Genomic DNA, 22,615 nt, shown 5'->3' with positions numbered 1-22,615 from the left:
CCCCTCTCCTCTCGCTCACTTTGTAGCCGGCGCCTTTCCTTCACTATGGTGACTCCTTGATTTGGCTGAAGCCGAGTTCGTCTGGCCATGCCTTTCCGTGCTCAGATACTCCAGGAGGTAACCTCGCACTGGGTTTTTGGGAGGCAGCGCAAGGAAGTCACCACAGCGAAGTGGTTTATTACTTCTCTAAACGCCCAGAGAAAGGAAAATGCTCCGTTCGCTCTGGACTTCCAAAGCCTCCATAAACGCTACCGAAAGGCTCTTCTGGCAGCCCAGAAAAGCCCGAGATGGTCAGGGTTAAAGGGGGAATGGCAGGAAACTGGCTAGGCCTTTGTGCTGCTCACAAATTTCCTGGGAAAATTTTCCAGGCTCGGGTTCTTAAGTAGAAAATGGTTCTTAATAAGAGGCAAAAAAAATCCTGAACATTTGATTCTTATCTAGAAAAGTTCTTAAGTAGAGGCATTCTTAAGTAGAGGTACCACTTTACTTAAATATACTGAGAAATTGGTTGTCAGGTTTCTAAGCTTCAGTTCATTATAATTGCCCTCTCTTTTCCCCTCCCTCCCTCAGTCCTCATACACACATTTAATGACATATTAAGGTGGTTTTTTCCAGGTTTCTACAGTTTGAGGCAGAGAGATTTTTAAAAATTCAGGCAAGAGTTGATAAACAAGTGGAAAATGATACCTGATAGACAATGAAACCAGACCCAAAACTATCCTAATGAAAATGAAGAATGTAAAAAGCTTTAGGGAGTTTTGAGCTCACAACACAGAGAACCAAAATGGAAATACTGTATATAGGAAATGGAATCCAATGACCAAGGAAGAGTACTAAGTGATAGTTCTAACTGTAGAATAGAGTGAGAAAGGCCAAAGTTTGAAATGGATGATTACCAGCTGAAAAAGCTACAATCTACTAGAATTTTGAAATCCTTCTCACCAAGGTTTGTAATGCTATACATATGCCTTTGATTTGTCCTATCCATAAGGAAGACATTGCTGTTATCACAATTGAATATTCAACTTTTTCAATTTGGTACAGTGTTCGGCTTCAGTTCATAATGTAATTTTGTCTTCTGAAATATTAGCTAGACTCCCTACAGTGCTGTCATCTCAAAATTGTTAAGTGTTCCTTCTATGCCATTTCCTTTGTTATTAATGAAGATATTGGATAATAGTTACCCAAAGACAGAACTCCCAAAGTTCACTTCATACAGAACATTTTACATTGCCGCTTGGAATATTTGGGGATATTTTTGTGTAATATGTATCATCAAGCTGTACGGGCGAAATATTGTAGACCTCTGCAAATTTGGGGGTTTGTACATAAACAAGGCTAGCAATATTGCAAAGATGGTTTAGTGGGCTTGTCGTTGCAAGGCTTATTGAAAGAATAATAATTATATATATTGTTTGTTTACTATGAATTGTAAACAGTGATATTAAAGAATACATTGTATTTTTAATTTAAGTGAAACTTTGCAATAGAAATGGTCAACTATAGAATCAGTTTGGTCTAGTGCAGGGGTAGGCAAAGTTGGCTCTTCTATGACATGTGGACTTCAACTCCCAGAATTTCCGAGCTAGCATGATTAGCTCAGGAATTCTGGGAGTTGAATTCCACAAGTCATAGAAGAGCCAACTTTGCCTATTCCTGGTCTAGTGGTTAAAGACCTAGAAACCAGGTCATTGAATTCTAGTCCTGCCTTAGCCAGATTGGTGTCTTTGGGGCAGTTATGCTCTGTCAGTCCTATTCACCTCACAGGGATGTTGCTGTTGGGAAACCATGAGAAAAAAAGGAGTATTAGCTATGCTGGCTGCCTTGAGGTATTTATAAAAATATTAAAGTTGGGATTAGCATTAGTATTAGATCTTCCCATATATAACATTGGGCAGTGAAGATCTCCAGCATTTTCAGTCTTGGGCAAATACTTCAGTATTTTCAGCATTCAGTATTCTCATGTGATGTTTAGTCTTTAAGTCCTCTATGAATGTATTTCTCGATGTACTTTGAGGGCTTTGTCTTGATTGTGAGATAAAATAAGTAAAAATCATTGATATGATTTACTTTAAAGAATGAGAAAATATATATTTAATTTAATGACTGATAAGTCTGCCTTCCTTTTTGTCAGACATGCAGTGGTTATGGAATCAAGATGCATCTCGAGATTTGCTCCTTGCTGTTCATCCTCCCAATTATATTGTGTTATGGAATGCTGATACTGGCACCAAATTATGGAAGAAAAGTTATGCAGAAAACATTCTTTCTTTTTCATTTGATCCTTTTGATCCTTCAAATTTAACATGTAAGTATTATATCAGAGAGGCAGTAGTCTTCTAAACATAAGTATGCCTATTGTTATTAGTCATATATTTGCTATTAGACATAACTACCAGTTACATAGAAGTTAATAAAAAATAGGCCAAAAGCAATATCAAAAGAATAAATCTGGTATAACATTTTTAGAAACAGCTTGGAAACTAATTTGTTTGAAACTTATGTTAAATACTGTAAATGCTAATGCTAAAAACTTTAGTTATTTCAATTTGTTTGGTAAAATTTTATTAAATAAAAGGATATGTTTTTCGTGATTCTAAAGCAGACAAATATTAAGAACAAGAGCTTTGAATTTGCAATGCTCTATCAAAACAAATGCATAATGCTAAGCTTGTTTGTAACTTGACATCAGAACATTACTGGTTTAAAGAAGCACAGATAATGCCCATTTATACCTGCGGTTTGGTGTTTTATTCAGTTGTGTTATTCTATAATACAAAGATTTGTTTGTTTCATATATTTATTTTGGGAAAGTACTTTTTAAAAAAAGAAACAGAATATAAAAGTATAAATGACAAAGTAAATGCAGAAAAGTCACTAATTAATATGTTTACTCAAGAGTTACCTCCATATGAATCCACTAGTACTCAAGGATATAGTGTACTTATAGATAAGTGTATTGCAAATTATGCAGTTAAGAACACTTGAAGGTTTTTAAAAAATAATGCTGTGTTTACACTACTTCAGTTTGAAGTAAAAAATAGAACGTACTGAATAATTTTTTTCAGTATTCATATACAATACATAAAAACCGTATAAATTTGCTGTGACTATTGAGGCTATTTGATCCATAATCAATGAATACAAAATAGTTTTCTGGGGGGTTTTGTCACTCCTTTCAGCTGCCTTCCATCTACTTCAGCATTGCATGAAATTGCTAGTATTTGAAATCTATTAGTATAGTAACCATGAAATTATATTATTTCACTACTTTGTGTATTTACTACTATTTTTTTCACACAGTGCTTACAAGTGAAGGAATAGTGTTTATTTCAGACTTCTCTCCTTCTAAGGCTCCTATCAGTTCAGGGAAAAAAGTGTACATTTCCAGTCCTCATTCTAGTCCTGTTCATAATAAATTGGTATCTGCCACAGGAGCTAAAAAGGCTCTTGACAAAGTAAAAATTCTCATCACTAATGAAAAACCAAGGTATGTTTTGATTACGATATCTCCTAATGTTCTTAATAATTGTTCTAGTCAATCTGCCTTACTTAATTCCCTTACCAATCATAAACTTGATCATTACATTTTTCTCCCTAGCAAACATTGAAATATGTATTTTATTTCAGTCTCATTTCAAATAGCTTTCTTCAAATATTTAACCAAATGTGACATTTTTTATTGTAATGTTTTCTTAACAAGCAAACATTAATGCCAAAGCAGAATAAATACCTAATATGTTGCTTCACTTTTCAATAGCCTTTATGGCAACTTCAACTTACTTTCTTATGTCTAGTTAAATCCTAAGGATTATGATGTACAGAATTGTCAAAAGTGAAACTAGGACTATCGATGCATTATTTTACCTTAATAAATGGTATAGACAATTTTTTGTGGTATTTTAAAATTTAAACTTTTAAGCTTTTACTGGAAGTATTTCTCTTAGTCTGTGTCTTCCTGTTGATTTACCAAATCAATTTTGGATTGGCTAAGGAGGAGGAAAATTATTTAATCCTGGAAAGCATTTGGGAAATAAGGAAGTTGTCCTTTCCAATTTCTAATTTACTAATGCAAGGCAATCAGTCAAAACAGGGATTATTTGGATAAAATCTGCAAACCGTATTTACTATCATATTAATTTATATGTGTATTTTACTTGGATTTTTATAAAATGAATATGACGTCAAGACAGCAAACAATAGATTCATTATGGCCTATTCAGAATTCATGAACAAAGTAGAATACAAGATTCCTTTCATCAGTTCAGAAATGAAAGTTACAGTGCTACAGTATATGTTTATATAGTGTTCGCTACTTACATCATCAATTAACAAAAGGGCTAATTGATAACAATTAAAAAACAGTGATGGTAGCTATCTGCAATGCAATTTTATATACATATCCAATTATATATTTAGTTTTATTTATTAATTATTGGTGCCACTCATCTCTACAAAGCGACTCCTAGGCGACTTACAATTTATCAAACAGGTGAAAATAATTAAAAGATTAAAACAAACTAATGTTGAAATATTATTAAAAACTGCTAAAACCTTCCCAAAGGGAAAAGAGACCCAAGAGGACAGGGATGAAATCTTCTACCTTGTCAGCCACCTCTAGCAGTGAGCACCATCTTTAGAACTTTAGACTAACTGCCAAAGCCAGGTTTTGATACCCTTCCAGAAGGCCAAAAGGAAGGGGAAAGTTCTCACCTCCAGTGGAAGAATGTTCCACGGGGATGGGGCCACAACAGAAAAGGCTCTTATCCTGGACCCCGCCTACTTCAATATCTTAGCAGACAGGATCCATAGCTGACCTTTTCTGCTTGCATGAGTAGGATGGGCTTTTCTCATGTGGGAGAGATGGCTCGTCAGACATCTGAAATGCATATGTAATTTGGTTATGGATTGAATTTTAATTATTTGATTATTAATTGCTTGATAAAGCATAGCCCACTCTCAATTAAAAGCATCAATTAATATTCTCAATTAATAAGTGTATTTGTGGTCTGTTTAGTGCTGAATCAGTAACATTGAATGACTGCCTTCAGCTATCCTACCTACCTTCCAAGCGAAATTACATGTTATTACTGTACCCAAGAGAAATCTTGGTTCTGGACCTTGAAGTGAATCAGACAGTAGGTGTAATAGCAATTGAAAGAACAGGAGTGCCTTTTCTGCAGGTAATAATACCACTTACTGTTAAGCATACCTTAGACAAAAGTTTAAAATTTCACTTTTTTCTTTCTTTAACATGTAAAAATTCTAAATAAAAAGAAATCTGGCTTCATTAATTGGTTTTGGTTTGATATATTATGTGCAATCTAATTTCTTTTCAGAAAGCTTCTTCCAAAAACATATGTACACCATGTTGCTTGCTTTATATTTTCTGTGGAAAGCACATGCCTTTGAATCACACAACTGCCTAGAATAAATTAGCCTGCAGTTTTTTTGGAAAAATTTTCAAAAATGGTTTGCCATTTCCCACCTTCTTGGGACTTGAAAGACAATGTCTGGCTCTAAGTCACACTGCTGGCTTTGTGCTTAAGGCATGGCTATAACTCACATTCTGTGTGTGTGTGTGTGTTTGTGTGTACTGTATACCCTTAGGTGAGTTAAGTGAATCTGTCAGTACTGTATAGTACATAATTTACTCACACTAACTTACTGTTTAAATGTATGTATAATTTTATACTGTTATATTGTTAGCCTTTTATTTTGCAACTAGTTGTTTAACAATTGTTCAAAGTTATGACAGCCTTAGAAACAGTGCTTTACTACTTTACAACTTGTAAAGCAGTTCTGGCTTTCATAAAATCCCCACGCCCTCCCTGTGGTCACATGATCACAGTCTTGGATGCTTGGCAATCTGTTTGCACATAGGATAAGTTGAAAAGCTGTCTGCAATTATTTCATTGGCATTTGCAGTTTTCCCTGCTGATTGCAAACTCCTGCTACAGAGCTGAATTGAACTTATACTGCAGATCTTTGAGGATGAAAGGGCTGCCTGCCAGGAAGGAATTGCAGCTGGGTGGGAATTTAAGCTTCATGTCGAGTTGAGGTTGCCCTACCATTGGAGGCAGCCCTTTGGAATCTGGAATGTGAGTTCCCTTTCTGCAACCCTCCTTCGGATTTCCTTGGAAGGGCTACAGAAAAGAAGCTCTGATCCTGAAGATCTGTTTTCCATTTCTACAGCACTGCAAAGGAGTCCCCCTCTTACACATATAGGGGAAGGCAACTCCTCCAAAGGGCTGCAGAAATGGAGGTCATATCCCAAAGATCTGAACTTTTGAAGGAACTGTCTGCACAGAAGGAAGGCAATTGGGTATGGAGAAGGAAAGTGTTCCCATGGGCTGCTTGAACTGAATTGGGAACTTCAAGACTGGAGATCCACCTCTCTACTCTGCTGGAGCAGTTCATCTCCTTTCCAGGCATGGAAGGCAACTCATCAAGGGAAAAAATCCATCTCTTCTCCTGCAATCTGCTGGATCAGTTCCCTTCTCCATACCAAAGGGATTGAACTGAATCCCTCGGGAATGGGTGGCATACAAATTTAATCAATAAAATAAATAAATAAAAATAAATTCAATTTCAGCATGTATCCCCTTGCCTGTGTCTGCTTAATGACCCAGGAGATCTAACAAATGTAATCAGGAGAAATGGGATTGTAGTTGTTAAACAAAGCAGTCAGATAGGCATCTTGCTTAATGATCACTGCACTCATTGTCTGAGATTCCAGTCCCAATTGTGGTCATGAATCAAGGACTACCTGTAATACTATATCATTCACATTAAAAGGATTTTTGCCCTTTGCCAATTCCTGACGTGTATATTGTGTTTCTGCTATTAAGGGAAATAAGCTGATAAAATAGTATCACTTAATACCCTCTAGCATTAATGATAAACAATATAAAATACAATGTTCTATTTTTAAATATATTTATAATTCACTGTTATGCTTTATTTTATTTTATTTTCAAATAACCTGTAAAAGTATTGCTCAAGGGATATATAGGATATTTGAAACTATTGGAAAAGTAGACTGGGCATTCTTTAAAATGTAAAGTTAAGTTAAAGTTAAGACTTTAAAGTGAAACCGGTGAGCTATACGTGAGTTTTAGGGTAGCCTGGAGCATTCAGTTTCAAGATCCAATCTAGAAACACTTCATACAACTATGACAATCCCTATTCATTAATGTTCATTAAATTATTTTAAAAGTGTTACTCTCAGTCACTTTTTAAAATATCTTTGTGTAGGTAATTCCCTGTTGCCAGCGTGATGGATTGTTCTGCTTACATGAAAATGGTTGTATAACTCTGAGAGTTCGCAGATCTACCACTAATTTAAGTGCTGTACCAAATGAAGAGTCAGCAGGTAAGTCAGCATTCCTTTGCTTGCATCAGAAACTAGGAATTTATGTTTTAACTTACGTTTTATTCAGTTGACATGATTGTTTAGATTGCAGCTGAAATTAATTTTTTTTTAAATAGTCAATTTTAGTATGATGATATTTCATTATTTAATACATATAATGTTGATAATACAATATAATAAAGCTTTGTGTGAATACAGATATAGAAATAGATGGATTTGGACAGTAGTAAAAAGGCACAGCCTATTTATGCTGTGATAATGTACATTGTATGCTCCTACACTTAATTCTCTGGCAACCATTTACTGAGTCTTTTATTCTATTCAGTTATGCTCCATAATGTGGTGTATGGCAAATTAACTTAGTTGCTAGAAAATATCCAACCTCTGACATCAGTATTACAAAATGTTCATGTTATATTAATGTTATAATGAAAAACAAAAGACTCACACGAATTCATTTAATTATAAGGACTGATAGCTACAAATACCTGGTATCTTTCATTTTAACATTTACAGATCCTGACCCCATTCAGGAACTCATCTATGACTTACGAAGTCAGTGTGATGCCATTAGGGTTACCAAGACTGTTCGCCCATTTAGTATGGTGAGCTGTCCAGTGAATGAAAATTCTGTAGCTCTTATAGTCAGTGATGGAAGAGTAATGATATGGGAGCTGAAATCTACCATTTCAAGCCAAGGTATACGTACCAGGTAATTTGGTGTCATTTTTATTGCAGTATATATATGTCTGTATAGGGAATGCTTGAGAATAAATATTACACTATACTTCTGGCATAAGAAGAATTGATGGCAGGTGGATCAAGATTGTGATAGAATGGATCCCACTTAATAAAAAGTGTCCATGAAGACCTTAGACAAGATGATCAATGACATCACAAATATTGTGGGCCTATTTTGCAAAAGAAAGCTCAGGACTGTATGGCAGTGGTTATCAACCTTTCTAATGCCACAACCCCTTAATACTGTTCCTCAGGTTGTGGTAACCCCCAACCATAAGCCTAGCACCAATTCTCCGAACAGAGCTTTAAGCTGATTAGCAGGAAGTTCAGAGGGACACCCCCACTGTAAACGCCTGATTGGTCAGATTGTGAAAATATGTTCCAAAGTGCCAGAATAGAAGCTTTAATTCCTAACAGCATGGGAAATGTGTCTTTTCCTATGGTCTTAGGCGACCCCTGTGAAACGACTCCCAAAGGGGTCCTGACCCCGAGGTGGAGAACCACCGGCTTAGAAAAAAGAAGAGGCTTCATATTGCAGTGGATAGACTAAGGCTAAAATTATGATGATGATGATGATGATGATGTTATGATGCTTTCTGGCCTAGCCCTTTTGTGGTACGCCTTTCTAGAGCTGCCCCGAGTCTGCAGAGAGGGGCGGCATACAAATCTAATAAATAATAATAATAATAATGAAATTTAATACAAACACAATCTTCAATAATTTGCATAGTTTGCAGCTAACAACCATATGAAGATAATGCATGATAAAACTTGCATGTGATTTATATGGACTGCAGCTATACAAGGTTAATAATGCCATTGCCACTAGATGCTACATGAATCCCAGTACTTTATTCTTTAAGGAACCATACATGCTATGGGTAAAGATTGTCATTGTTCTAAATGTTTGCCCTTCCATTTTCCTAAATCAGAGTTTCTCAAACCTATTTGTCTTTGTGCTTAAATATCAAGAAAATTCTTAATACTTGAAGCAGATTTTTTTTCCTAGATTAGGTTTTAGGTTGTGTCAAATAACAGGTACTTGGAGCCAAAGTAATATAAAAAGCATTAAACAAATTGTAGCATTTTGGACTTGGTTTGCTGCATGTTGAGAATGTACAAGATCATTAAGAGTCAGCAGCAACTTGATAGCATGTAATCAGTCAATCATTCAGTGTTGAGCTTGTAATCCCCAAAATATGAATATTACTCAAATCCAATAAGATATTAATAAAGCAAAATGTAAATTTTGTCAAAGATTTTGTAAAATCTAGAATTGTAGATAGAATGTTTAGAATAATGTTATAAACTTATAGATAACTTGTCATGAAAAGAAAGTGAATTATAAAGGAATTAATGTGTTTTATGTAACTGCAAATTTATGGTGTAAATATATTAAATGGCAAAATTTATCAAATTTCACTGGATTTTGTTTATCTCAATATATTTCACTGTTGACAGGTAATTAGCACTTGCTAAAACTGTTACTCCTAGCATATGTTGGAATAGATAACACCTGAAATAATATACATGAATTTTGGTCAATGGATTAGGAAAGTATTCTTCTTCAATAGTTCTTTATCTCAGCCTTGAATAATAGTTATTACTATTATTTACAGCTAGGATAAAATTATTAATTTTCCAGAGACTTTATATGCTATATCCAGGTACTGATACTTTTATTGGAAAATTTAAAAAATACATGCATGAAACTATTAGAGAAGGCATTAATTCTATTCTCTAAAACTTTTATTGTAACCAGTGAAAGTCAAGATTACTTCATCCTGTTTACCACTCCACATATATAATTTCATTTGGGTTCTATTTGTTAGTTATACTAGAAGCTAAGTCAGTGCATGCTGAAGTTTTCTTCCTGCTCTTTTAGCCATTCCAACATATCACCCTTGTATTCACCTATCTCATTCTGTGGAATTCCTGTTGGGACTTTGCAGAATAAGCCTCCAGATCTGTCACTGGATAATATGATAAGTAAGTATATAAGTGTTTATCAACTTCTGAAGAAAAACAAATATAGCACAATGAATAATATAGCATAAATATATCACAATGATGCACATGCATATGTATGTGCTTTTAACTTTTCTCACAAATAAAAAATATATTGAAAGTATTATTTTTTAAAACATGAAAAATGCACAACTTCTTTTCTTAAAAGACAGTAGTATACTGTCTATCTTTCATGTGATTGTGACGCATGATTGAATAGTTTAATGCATGAGCTAAGTCTGTCTATTACCGTACTTTTCTTAATTTCTAATAGCTCTTTTAATAGCTCTTTTAAATAAGCTGATTCACTTTTGTCATTGAAGTATTACATACCTTGCTGAATGGCAGGGTATGCTGTTCTATATATAGAAATAAATGTTTCTATATATTTTATATTTTTAAAAACTTGATACCTCGTCTTCCCAGATGGAATATTTTCAATTATTATTAATCATAATTACAAAGACTTGTGTTGCACCTTTCATTGCAAAATCCTTGCAAAGACTAGAAGGGCAAATGCAAGAAGTGTACATCCAGACGATAGAAATGCTCATACATAAATATTCAGAAAGATAAATCTACAAAAAATTCCTCACTGCAAATATTTTCTTGCATTTATAGTTTCAAGACTGTTGAAAGGTATTGCTTCTCTTGCATTTTCTAAGGATTTTTCGTGTATTTTCTTCTCTCAATTATATTCAGGTCTCTTTCCCTTTCTTTCTTTAATAACAAACATTAGGTCATGTCAATAAAATAAAAAGAGGTGAGATAATTAATGGCTGGATATATTCAAGGTTAAATTGTTTGAAAATGAAAATGAATTATACTGTGTGGGTGATTTTGATTAAATGTGCATTGTTAAATAGACAAATGCACAATTCTCACAGATGTTAATTCAGGTGGTTCTTAGATAATGTTAATATATAAAAGTAACCTTTTAGTTCAAGTGGATTGTTGAATGCAGAAACAATTACCTATTAAAACCATTACTGTAACGGAAATATTTATGTGTGTGTGTGCACGCACGCACGCACGCACACACACACACACATAGTTGTTGTGATTCCGTCTGAGGCCCCTCAGGGAACGGCTGATCCTCTGCCGGCTTCCTGCTCAGAGGGGGAGGATGAGGAACAGGAGGTTCAGGCAGACGGGGAGGAGGAATCTCAGGCTGAGGGAGAGGGAGGACAGCCAGAGTCCCCCGAGGGGGAGCTCTCCCCAGCAAGCAGCCTGGATTCCTTAGATGAAAATGCACAAGCAATCATCGATCTCCGGCAGAGAAGAGCAACACAACGAAGGGGACAATTAGCCAGGTACTTTCAGCACTAAAGAGGCAACAGCTGGGTTTGGGTGTGGTGCTCTCTGGAAAGGCTGAAAAGGCAGACCCACCCTTCCTGGCTTGTGGAGTATTATCTTTGGGAGTCCTGGGACCTGGCTGTGATCTTTGGCGTCTTGGAATTCTGGTTTGTGACTTTGAATACTGAAACCTTGGGGGGGAAAGGTGTGGGTCTTATTCTCTACAATGGTGGGTGGGCCAGCAAGAAGTCTGCTGTATTGTCTGGCCGTCAGGACTCTGCTGTGAAGTCTCATAGCCTGCCTGTTGGGAAGAACAGGTTTTTCTCTGTGTTTATTTTTCAAACTATAAAGTGCCTTTGTTTGTACCAGCGTGTCTGGCTGTTTTTTCCAGTTGGTGTTGAAGTCTGGGGGCACCCAGACAGAACAATAGTAAGACAATAAAACGTCTTATATTATTTTTTGTTCCAAAAAACACATTACGGCTTATTTTCCAGTTGGTTTTATTTTCGGGAAGATACAGTACTAAATACACCCTTCCGACTGATGATCTTCACTGGGTCTTATGGTTGGGGTAGGGCTTATATTACAAACATCCGAAAAAATCATGCCATGGATTATTTTCTGGTTGGGTCTTATTTTTAGAGAAACAGTATGTATGTATATATGTATGTATGTATGTATGTATGTATGTATGTATGTATGTATGTATGTATGTATGTAAATTAATTGCACTTTCACAGAGAGAGAGAGAGAGTTACATAATGCCAGAAACAACTTATTTGTTTTCTGTTCTACGATAAAGGTGCGCTGTCTGCTGAAGATCAAGCAAAAAGTTATTGTTTGCAAGAAGTGCATTTGAAGTTCATTTTAACAGGACTCCTTTCGGGGCTTCCTTTGCCTCCATTTGCTATTCGCATGTGTCCTCCTCTTACCACCAAAAATATTAAGCAATATCAGCCCCTGCTTGCTGTGGGTAAGTATTGTGTAAACAGTAAAATTCAATATATTGTTCAGTTTGACTATAAAATAATAGCTTTGTGTAATAAATTAATAAGCAGTTTCAGAAAATATTTCTATTCGAAATAGCATGTCACTAAATTGCTATAATCCTTATTTTTAAAGTACACGTTGCTTTCAAAATTTCATGAAAATGTAATCTTACTTCCTCTTTCTTGTAGTTTTTTCTGTCTCATGTTTTAGAAATTGCAACTGCTAACATATTTTTCAGACTATAAACCACTAAAAATGCAATCTTCTAAAATGAATATGACCAATTAAATCTCTTTAATGTTTACTATAAAACACTGCCTCAGAAAGATGTGCTTATGTTTGGCTATACTTTCCTTAAAAATGCAATTTATTACCTAGTAAGAATTCTTTAGGTCACATAAAAATACTTAACATAATATAGAATGGTTGTCATAGATAAAACTTTATATAATTTAACAAATATTAAAGTTGCCTATTAAAATTCAAATACTAAGAAGAATTTTATAGGCACTAAAATATGTATAACAGTTTATAAAGTAACATCATTTAAGACAACTGTGAACATCCATCAGGGGAATATAGGGAAAATAAGAAGCAAGAATATTGGGTAATAAGAAAAAAGAGAAATCTGGACAGTGGACATTGCAGTATATGAACACACCAGACTAGAAGTGGGAAAAAAATACAAAATACAAATACTTCCAAATAAAAATGTAAAAAGTGACTCAGAAAAGAAAGCAGAATATCAGTAGTAATAAGCACCTTGAGTGCAATTCCAAAACATATCAAACACCACTTAAATACTATGACATTAACAAAATCACTATCAGTCAATTGCAAAAGGCAACTTTACTTGAAGCACCTTACATCCTGAGATCATCCTTACATCCTTACATCCTTCTAACATCATCAAAGAACATCTGCCTATCTCAGAACCTTGGGAAGGACTCAATAGATGGATAAAAATGCCACATCCAGTCTAAACAACTGGCTGGCTGTATGAAAAGATTTGATAGGTGGATAAAAATTCCAAATCTATCTAAAATATGGGTGAATGTGAAGAACCATAATAATAATTCAAATAATATCTGCCTGTCCCAGGTACTTGGGAAGACTTGACAGGGGGATTAAAATGCCAGATACAGATACATATTAACAGTTGAAAACTAATCCAAACTGCTGCCAAACAGACCCTAAACCACTGATAGCAACCCTTTTTTTACCTCAGGCCGAAAATAGTGTGTGTGCATGCTATTACACCCGTAATAACATACCACACCCATAATTCAATGCCTGAGGACAGCAAAAACAGCTTCCCCCAGCCCCAGAGGCCCTTTGGAGACCAGAAATGACCTGTTTCCCAACTTCTGGTGGGCCTAGTAGGCTTCTGTTTCACCTTCCCCAGGCTCCAAAGGCTTCTCTGATGCAAGGGGAGGGTAAAAATGTCCTTCCTCATCAACCCAGACGCTCTCTGGAAGCCAAAAACACCCTCCCAGAGCCTCTGTGAGCCAAAAATCAGCTTGCTGGCACACACATGCACATTGGAGCTGAGCTAGGGCAATTGCTTGGATACCAGTAGATATGGCACCATGTGCCACAGCTTCGTCATCATTGCCCTAAACTCATGATGGCAAACCAATGGCAAGCGTGCCACAGGTGGCATACAGAGCCCTCCGCAGATGCGCGAGCTGTCACCCCAGCTTAACTCCATCACGCGTGTGTGCGCAATTCCCAATAAATAGCTGGCACATGTGGGAGGCAGGGGCAGGATGTGTGCATGGTGATTCCACACGCATGCACAGGGTGTGCATGGGGTCACGTATGCATTTGGGGGAGTATGGGGAGTTGCATTTGAAGGGGTGGGCACACCGGGAGGTCACATGCACAGGGGTGGGATGCATGCTGGGAGGCAGGGTGGTCGCACATGCATTGCATTATGGGATTTCCTCAGCAGCCATCTATATAAAAGATTTATAACAACTTTATAAACTGATATTGCTAATTTGCTATGAATAATGCACTATATGTTCATTGTTGCTTTAGAAGCATCAGGAAAATTCATTTCCTGATTCATGTTTATTTATAAAGTTGAATGTTAAACATTAATATAAATTGTTACTTTTATATATAATGATACCTAAATGATTCTTTGTAGGAACAAGCAATGGGTCGGTCTTGGTGTATAATCTTACTAGTGGCTACCTATATAAAGAATTAAGCATTCATTCCTGCGAAGTCAAGTGAGTTAATTTTTAATTGTTGTTGATCCTGGAATGGTTTGGGGAAGAAAATAATATATTTAAGGCAAACATTTGACTTTTTCTGAGATGATATTCCTTTGGTGAAATAATGTTGCTTAAATAGAATCACGATGGATTTGTTGCAAATGTGGTTTTGCATAATAAATATTTGAATTGGTAACTACTATGCATACCTGAACATAACATTTGCTTTTTTCAATACATTGCAATATAGACAGATCTGCTTGGTTCAAATAAGATTCAAACAATTTATAAGAGCAAGTTTTTAAAGTTATTCCTCATTTTAAAAAAAAGTCTTGTTCCCAATAGCTAACAGAACTTGGGATAATGAATAGAGGGTCACACAGGATGGGATAAAAAAGACTGCTTAACATTCCCCTGTGTTTGTGTAAAATCTGGCTGTTTTTCCTGTAAGACAAAATAGAGTACCTATTTATTTATTTATTTTTCTTTTAAAAAGATAGATCAGGACTATTCATCAAACTGACAAACTGAAATAACTTTCTAGTTCTGGTTGGGGGTTTTGATATTCTTTATTCATTTTTTTGAAAGCATCAGATACAATAGTGAAATGACATAAACGTGACTGTGTTCCAAAAAGCCTGTTTCATTCAAAATTTATTTTCTTCATTAGATTTCTTTTTTAGAAGTTTTTGCTATTATGCCTTGATAGCTTTAATTAAGAAAATGCAGTCTCATCATCTGTCATATTATAACTCTTTAAAAATAGCTGAACTAAGAAGCACTTTCTAAACATAAACTGCAATGTGATATTGCCTCTTTGACATCTTCAGGATTGGGTCAGTTAAAATGAGAGGGGAAAAAAGAAGGAAAACCAAGTTATTAGCTCTATGAAATAATCCCATTGATTCCTTCAAAATTATTTGACCATGCTAATCAATGTTACAAGTTAAATAAGATTTGAATTTTTTTTGCTGCTTTCCATCCTTCATAATCCTTTCTTGATTTGTGCATTACAGTAATTGTATTGTGCATGTTACTGCTTGTTTCTGCTCCTAGAAGTTTTTCTGGCGGAAGACCAGTCAGATATGCAGCCTAACACCATGCAAAATTATATAAATCACCTTTCCCCCCAGTGAATTGCTTTGATTGATTGATTAATTTGGCACTCACCATAATATTTCGGTTTTATGTTATTTTCCAAATATGACAGCAATAAATGTTGTTTTGGACATCTGTGCTTGTGTAGAGATATTGCAGTTTGTTCCAACATTTTTAAAGATTTAAGTTAGTCTGAAAATGTATCGCCTAATACATGACACTTATCTGTAGAATGTGGCAGACCAAATCAGAGTTTGCCTTATTTAAGTACTAATGATGACAAAACTGCTAGAAGTAGATGAAAATGTAATACAGTGGTCTCTTGACTTTCGCAGGTCCGACTTTTGCGGAAAGGCTATAGCACGGGTTTTCAAAAAATATTAATAAAAAAATACTCCACGGTTTTTTTGAACATTTGAATGTTTTCCTGCGGCTGCCCGATGTATAATACTGTGTGTTTTAACTCTCCTCCTCCCCAGCTACCCCAGCCGTCCTGCTTTAAATAAAAGCTCCGCTTCCGCCCCAGTCTCCCGTTCCCTCCCCTTTAATTCTCGGAGCGTTGGTACACTCTACTTGAAGCCGAGCCTTACTGCTGCCCGCCACCGCCCCCTCTTCTTCGTCCACCCACCTAAGCCGTCTCCCTTAGTGCAGTGTTTCCCAACCTTTTTTGAGCCACGGCACATTATTCATATTTTCAAAATCCTGGGGAACATTGAAAGGGGGCGGGGGGCGGGCTAAAGAAATGTTTGGACAAAAAAACCTCTCTCTTCCTCCCTTTCGCTCTATTTCTCCCTCTTTCTCTCTTTTCCTTCCTTCCCTTCTTTCTCTCTCCATCCCTCTTTCTTTCTTCCTCTCTTTTTTGCTCTCTTTCTCTCTCACTCCTTCCCTTCCTCTATGTCTTTTTCTCTCCCTTGCTCTCTCTCTCTCTCTCTCTGTATCTCTCTTGCTATCTCTTTCTTGCTTTTTTCTCTCTTTCTTGCTCTCTCCCTCTCTTTCACTGTCTCTTGCTATATGTCTCTTTCTCTTTGCCTCTCTTGCTATCTCTCTCTTTCTCTCTCTCTGTCTCTCTTGCTATGTCTCTCTTTCTTTCTCTTTCTCTCTAGCTCTGCCTCTCTTGCTATGTCTCTCTTTCTTTTTCTCTGTCTCTGCCTCTCTTGCTATGTCTCTCTTTCTCTCTCTGTCTCTCTTTCTCTGCCTCTCTTACTGTCTCTCTTTCTCACTCTGTCTCTCTTTCTCTGCTTCTCTTGCTATGTCACTCTCTCTCTCTCTCTCTGCCTCTCTTATATGTCTTTCTTTCTCTCTCTCTCTCAGCTGACTGCAAGCGGGAGCCCTGACGGCGGCAGCTGGACGTGCTGCTGGACGCCGTATATGCCAGGCCCGCAGCGCCAGCATGTACGGCGTCCAGCAGCACGTCCAACTGCCACCGTCAGGGCTCCCGCTTGCAGTCAGCTGAGAGAGAGAGAGAGAGAGCTCCCTCTCGCCGCCACCTGGAGCTCCCTCTCGCCGCCGCCATCTCCACGCGACTGCCTGCGGCCGCTGCAGCCACCACCACCCCCGCTCCCACCGCCAGTGCCCTCCTGCCGGGCCCCAAAGGACACTTGCCGCCGACGCCAGAGAAGCTCCAGCTGGGCGAGGCGCTGCTGGTGCCTCCGCCCTGGGGCTCCCACTCGCAGCTGTCCCTCGGCTCCTGCCTGATGCCGTGGTTTCTGGCGCTCTTCTGCTGGGCTCCATAGAAGGAAGGCGAGAAAAATGAAGCTCTCCTTCTTCCTGCCTTCCTTCTTTGGGGCCCAGCAGGAGAGCGCCGAAAACCGCGGCATCGAGCAGGAGCCGGGGGACAGCTGCGAGCGGGAGCTCCAGGTCGGCACCGGCAGCGCCCCGCCCAGCTGGAGCTTCCCTAGGAGCTTCGCGGCACACCTGGCCGTGTCTCGCGGCACACTAGTGTGCCGCGGCACACCGGTTGGGAAACGCTGCCTTAGTGGTAGCGTCTGACCTCCCAGTTGACTGGCCTGGAATCTCAGCTTCAAGTCCTGGCCTGGATCCCTCTTGCCTTTAGCTTCCCCTGTCCTGACCCTGATCACCAGTGCTGCTGCTGCCACCATGGAAGACTCCGGCAGCAAGCACAGCAAGGCTCCCAGCTTGCCGTCCCATTACCCCTGCAGGTTCTGGGGGTAAGTAAAACCAGGAATGGAGAAGGGAGGGGGAGGAAGGAAGGAAGGAAGGGAGAGTCTCTACTTCGCGGAAATTTGACTTTCACAGGTGGTCTTGGAACATATCCCCCGCGAAAGTCAAGGAACCATTGGTCCTTTGTTGCCAAACACATATAGAAGATTCCTACCTCATATTTTACTAGTGAGTCCTTTTTGACCTCAGGGTTAAGAAGGGGGTGTGGGGTGGGAATTAGAACTTCTCAAACATCTGATATCTGGATAAGCAGGGATTAATACCAGATGAAACTATCAGTCTGAAAACAATTCCCAAATCAAGAAACTGCCAAAGTGAAAACCACATCCTCATAAAAACTGACAGCAAGTTACCTAAACAGGGAGCAAATCCCATATTTACTCTCATTGATGATATATTACCCAACTGGGCAATAAAACAACCAAGCTAAGAAATAAACATATATAGATTATTAGTGTTACTCATAGAGGTCACTGGGGAAAGTAACCATTGTGTGTTGCTTTTAAGTTTTACATTTTTTTTTTCTTATGGTTTTAGGCAACCCCTGTGAAAGGGTCATTTCACCCCCAAAGGGGTCACAACCTACAGGTTGAGAAGAGCTGTTCTGATTGTTATTGGCATTGTATATTGTATATTCAAATGCTGTTTGCAACATTCCCCAGTTACATATTTGGTTTTTAATGTTTTTATCCAATTGTGTTTTCTGGCGAAAACTGTTCATTTTATAAAACGGATTCGCTGAATGATTATCACCTTTGCTTAACAACCATTGCTTAGTGATTGCAGCAAAAAAAATAGTAAAATCAAGTATTGTCATGTGGTAACTCACTTAACAACTGCAATAACTTACAACAGTGATTTCAATTATTGTCCTGTTTTGAGGACTACCTGTACTAAAATGGCTTAGCAGGTTTGGGATGCTGGATGAATATTACAAAGAATTAGATTTCTTCATTGTTTCTTTACTGCAGCTAGAAAGGAACTCATGAAATAAATTGCCTTGAATTATTCAGAGAGTTTAAAGCTCTTAGATTCCATATTTCTGTTCTATAAAACCACTGCAAAGGCTATTAATAAAGTTCATAAGTGTTACATTTTAAGCACAGAGTTGTAATCTATAAAACAAGTGTAGTGTGACCCTTAATTGCATTAAATATCAGTTTTTATGCCAGTGTACTAGAAATTTGGAGATTGAAAATTGACTTGTTTCCGTACAATTCCAATAAATTGGAACACTTATTGTGATACAAAGCTTCAAATTAATTTTTTACATTCTCCATTTACATGAAACTACAGATTTGTGTTCAGTGGTACATGCTGCATGCTTAGCTTTTAATAAAATAGATCTAATTAGAATATTATACTATACTATATAGAATATTATACTATACTACAGATATATTAGAATAAAAAATTGTACATGAATTACAACATTTATTTTCCCAAGAATAATATACATATGCAAATAATAGTTTGCCTCCATCCATGTGTTCCATGTATTTATCTATAGATTTATATTATTGAACTTCTTATTTTAATGGAAAATATATACAACAGTGCTGAATGTAAAGTAACATTAATAATCTTTGCCTTATATCTTCTTATAATACAATATTCTTTAAATTATTGCTAAGTTATCTGCTGTGTTACTACTAGTAATAATACAGCTTATTTAAAGGAACATAGTGTAATTATTCAGTGTCAATCCAGTGGTTTTGCAACATTTTTAAGTATTCTCAATTTATACAGAACAACTTTAAAGTAATGGGAGTTCTTTTTTTTTTACTTGGAATTTTGAACACATTTTTGATGACCTTTTGGAATTAAACTATTGAAAATATTCTGTATTATCATTATTCACATAATTTCTGTATATATTAATATTTTTGTATAATGAAAGAATGGCATGGTAAGATTTTTTCTTCATTTCAAGGAAAACATTGTATGCTGTAAATGTATTAACTCCTCCCTCCAATACATATTATTTTTTGCTCCTTGTCCCAGACAACAAGTGGTTAAAATAGGAAGCATCATATCTACCCCGTCCCTGTTAAAAGCAGTGCCCCCCCAAGGTAGTGTACTAGAACCAACACTCTTCATTCTCTACATCAATGACTCTTTGCGATCACATCTCTAGCAACTGCGTTCTCTTTGCTGATGATGTAAAACTCTTCAACACCACCGATAACACAGCTATTCTCCAAAAAGACCTAGACTCTGTCTCTGATTGGTCTAACACCAGCAAATGTTCTGTCCTCCATCGGTAAAAGGAATCAGAATTTCAAATATAAACTGAACCAACAAAATCTTGCAGATAACCCCCACTCAGTAAAAGACCTCAGAATACTAATATCAAATGGCCTAAGTGACAAAGCCCACTGCAACAACATAGCCAAAAAGGCTTTAAATGTAGTCAGCCTAATCCTACACAGCTTTTGCTCCGGCAATCTCACACTAATTACCAGAGCCTACAAAACTTTTGCTAGATCCATCTTCAAATATAGCTCATCTGTTTGGAACCCATACCGCATGTCGTATATTAACACCATCGAAAATGTCCAAAAATACTTCACCAGAAGAGCCCTTAACTCCTCCATTCGAAACAGAATACCTTACGGATCAAGACTTACAATCCTGGATCTTGAAACCTTAGAACTACGACTCCTCAAACACAATCTAAGTATTGCCCACAAGATTATATGCTGCAACGCCCTTCCTGTCAATGATTACTTCAGCTTCAACTGCAACAACACAAGAGCACACAACAGATTCAACCTTAATATTAACCGCGCCAAACTTGACTGTAAAAAATATGACTTTAGCTGTCGAAGCGTGGAACTCAGTACCGGACTCTGTAGTATCATCCCCTAACCTCCAACACTTTACCCTTAGACTATCTACAGTTGACCTCACCAGCTTCCTAAGAGGTCAGTAAGGGGCTTACATAAGTGAACCAGAGTGCCTACCATCCCCTGTCCCATAGTCTCTCCTATATCTCTTATATTTTCTCTTCTATCTCTTCTATCCCTTCTATCTCTTTTATCTCTTCTATCTTTTCTGCTATTCTATCTAGTTATATTTTACTCCTATATTTACTCTTCTATACTCTCTTTGATACATTCTACTTGTATATATCCTCTATAATCTTTATTGTGTATTATTGTGTATTGGACAAAACAAACAAACAAATAAAATAAATAAATAAAATTATATTATTACTTATACTTCAAAATGCCTGTATAATATACTACAATATTATTTTTTGATAGGGGTATTGAATGGACAGGCTTGAATGGCTTCCTTTCATTTGCTACATCTACACCTAATAATTTGGGATTAGTGAGAAACGAATTGCAAATGGTTGATCTTCCCACAGGTAAATTCTTTGCACAATATAATCTTTGATGAAAAGAAAAAAAAGGGTAGCTGTGCAGAGTGGATTTGTACTAAATTCTATCTGATGGATTTAAAGCTATTACAGTGGCAGAAATATATGAGATGAATGGCTAATGTAGTTTTAAAAAGCAGATTAATTTTTTTAGATATAGCTCAGCTTTAGTTATCTCCAATTTATATTTTAAATTCATGTTTTGTTGTTAAAACATAAATTGGAAGATTTATCTTCAAAATTGTTGAACACTGTTTACACAAAAATCATTTTGGTTTACTTCGAGAATACACATTCAAAATAAATTTTAAAAGCTTGAAAGTTCGGTACTTCTTAGACTTAATAAATGTTACAACATTACATTTTAAATACTCAGTACTTATTGATTGATTTATTGATTGGATTTGTATGCCGCCCCTTTCCGAGGACTCGGGGTGGCTCACAAGGTATCAAACAATATGCAATGTACCATATTAGTGTTGATGCTGTAGCTTCTGCTCAGCTGATAACAGTGGGAGATATAAAGATGTTTCCATATGTGGATGCACATAAGGAAGTGCGTAATTGCTTCAACCTTAACAGTAGAAAGATCAGCAATTTAACTTTGAAATGTTTGGTTTGCTCAATGCATTCACCACTTTTCTTTGTGCCTAATTAGGATTCAGAACTTGATCTTATGCTTAAATGATGTGACTTTTACATTTTAAATATAAAATGTTTTTTAGCTTGGGCCTACATTGGTATAATGCCTTTCTTTTTTTTTTAAGAAGCAGGAAGAAAATACTAAGAAATGTCACATTGTATTCAGCAAAACTTTCAAATAGATTTAAGTTTTAAATTCATTAGGATGTGTTTTAAATGTATTTGGCTAGAATTTAATTTTCTTCCATTGTCTGTGACTGCTGTGTTTTATATTGAAGAAAACTGCTACCAAAAAAAAGTACAATTTTAGAAACCTGATGACATATTTTCTGATAAAGCTTTTCCACAATATTTTAAACACAATTTTATATAGTGGAGGGGGAAAATATTTAGTCAGACATCAATTGTGCAAGTTCTCCCACTTAAAAAGAGAGAGGCCTGTAATTGACAACCTAGGTAGACCTCTACTATGAGAGACAACAGGAAAAAACACATCCAGAAAATCACATTGTCTGATTTTTAATGAATTTATTTCCAAATTGTGGTGGAAAATAAGTATTTGGTCACCTACAAATAAGCAAGATTTCTGGGTCTCACAGACCTGTAACTTCTTCTTTAAGAGGCTCCTCTGTCCTCCACTCATTACCTTTAGTAATGGCACCTATTTGAACT

General features: G+C 36.6%; 1 protein-coding gene across 1 annotated transcript in view; it reads left to right on the top strand.

The window, feature by feature from the left end:
• The window catches only part of WDR11 (WD repeat domain 11), a 60,213-nt gene that overhangs the window by 12,267 nt on the left and 25,331 nt on the right, over window positions 1-22,615 (top strand). The window contains exons 4-12 of the mRNA XM_070752594.1: window positions 2,135-2,308; window positions 3,304-3,490; window positions 5,018-5,183; window positions 7,258-7,375; window positions 7,892-8,087; window positions 10,002-10,105; window positions 12,222-12,392; window positions 14,565-14,649; window positions 21,183-21,289. Coding sequence (XP_070608695.1) covers window positions 2,135-2,308; window positions 3,304-3,490; window positions 5,018-5,183; window positions 7,258-7,375; window positions 7,892-8,087; window positions 10,002-10,105; window positions 12,222-12,392; window positions 14,565-14,649; window positions 21,183-21,289 — 1,308 coding nt within the window. The remainder of the gene's footprint in view (window positions 1-2,134; window positions 2,309-3,303; window positions 3,491-5,017; window positions 5,184-7,257; window positions 7,376-7,891; window positions 8,088-10,001; window positions 10,106-12,221; window positions 12,393-14,564; window positions 14,650-21,182; window positions 21,290-22,615) is intronic.

This window comes from Erythrolamprus reginae, chromosome 5 (assembly GCF_031021105.1).
Source record: "Erythrolamprus reginae isolate rEryReg1 chromosome 5, rEryReg1.hap1, whole genome shotgun sequence".
Taxonomy (NCBI): Eukaryota; Metazoa; Chordata; class Lepidosauria; order Squamata; family Dipsadidae; genus Erythrolamprus; species Erythrolamprus reginae.
This window is presented reverse-complemented; position numbering and strand designations above follow the sequence as displayed.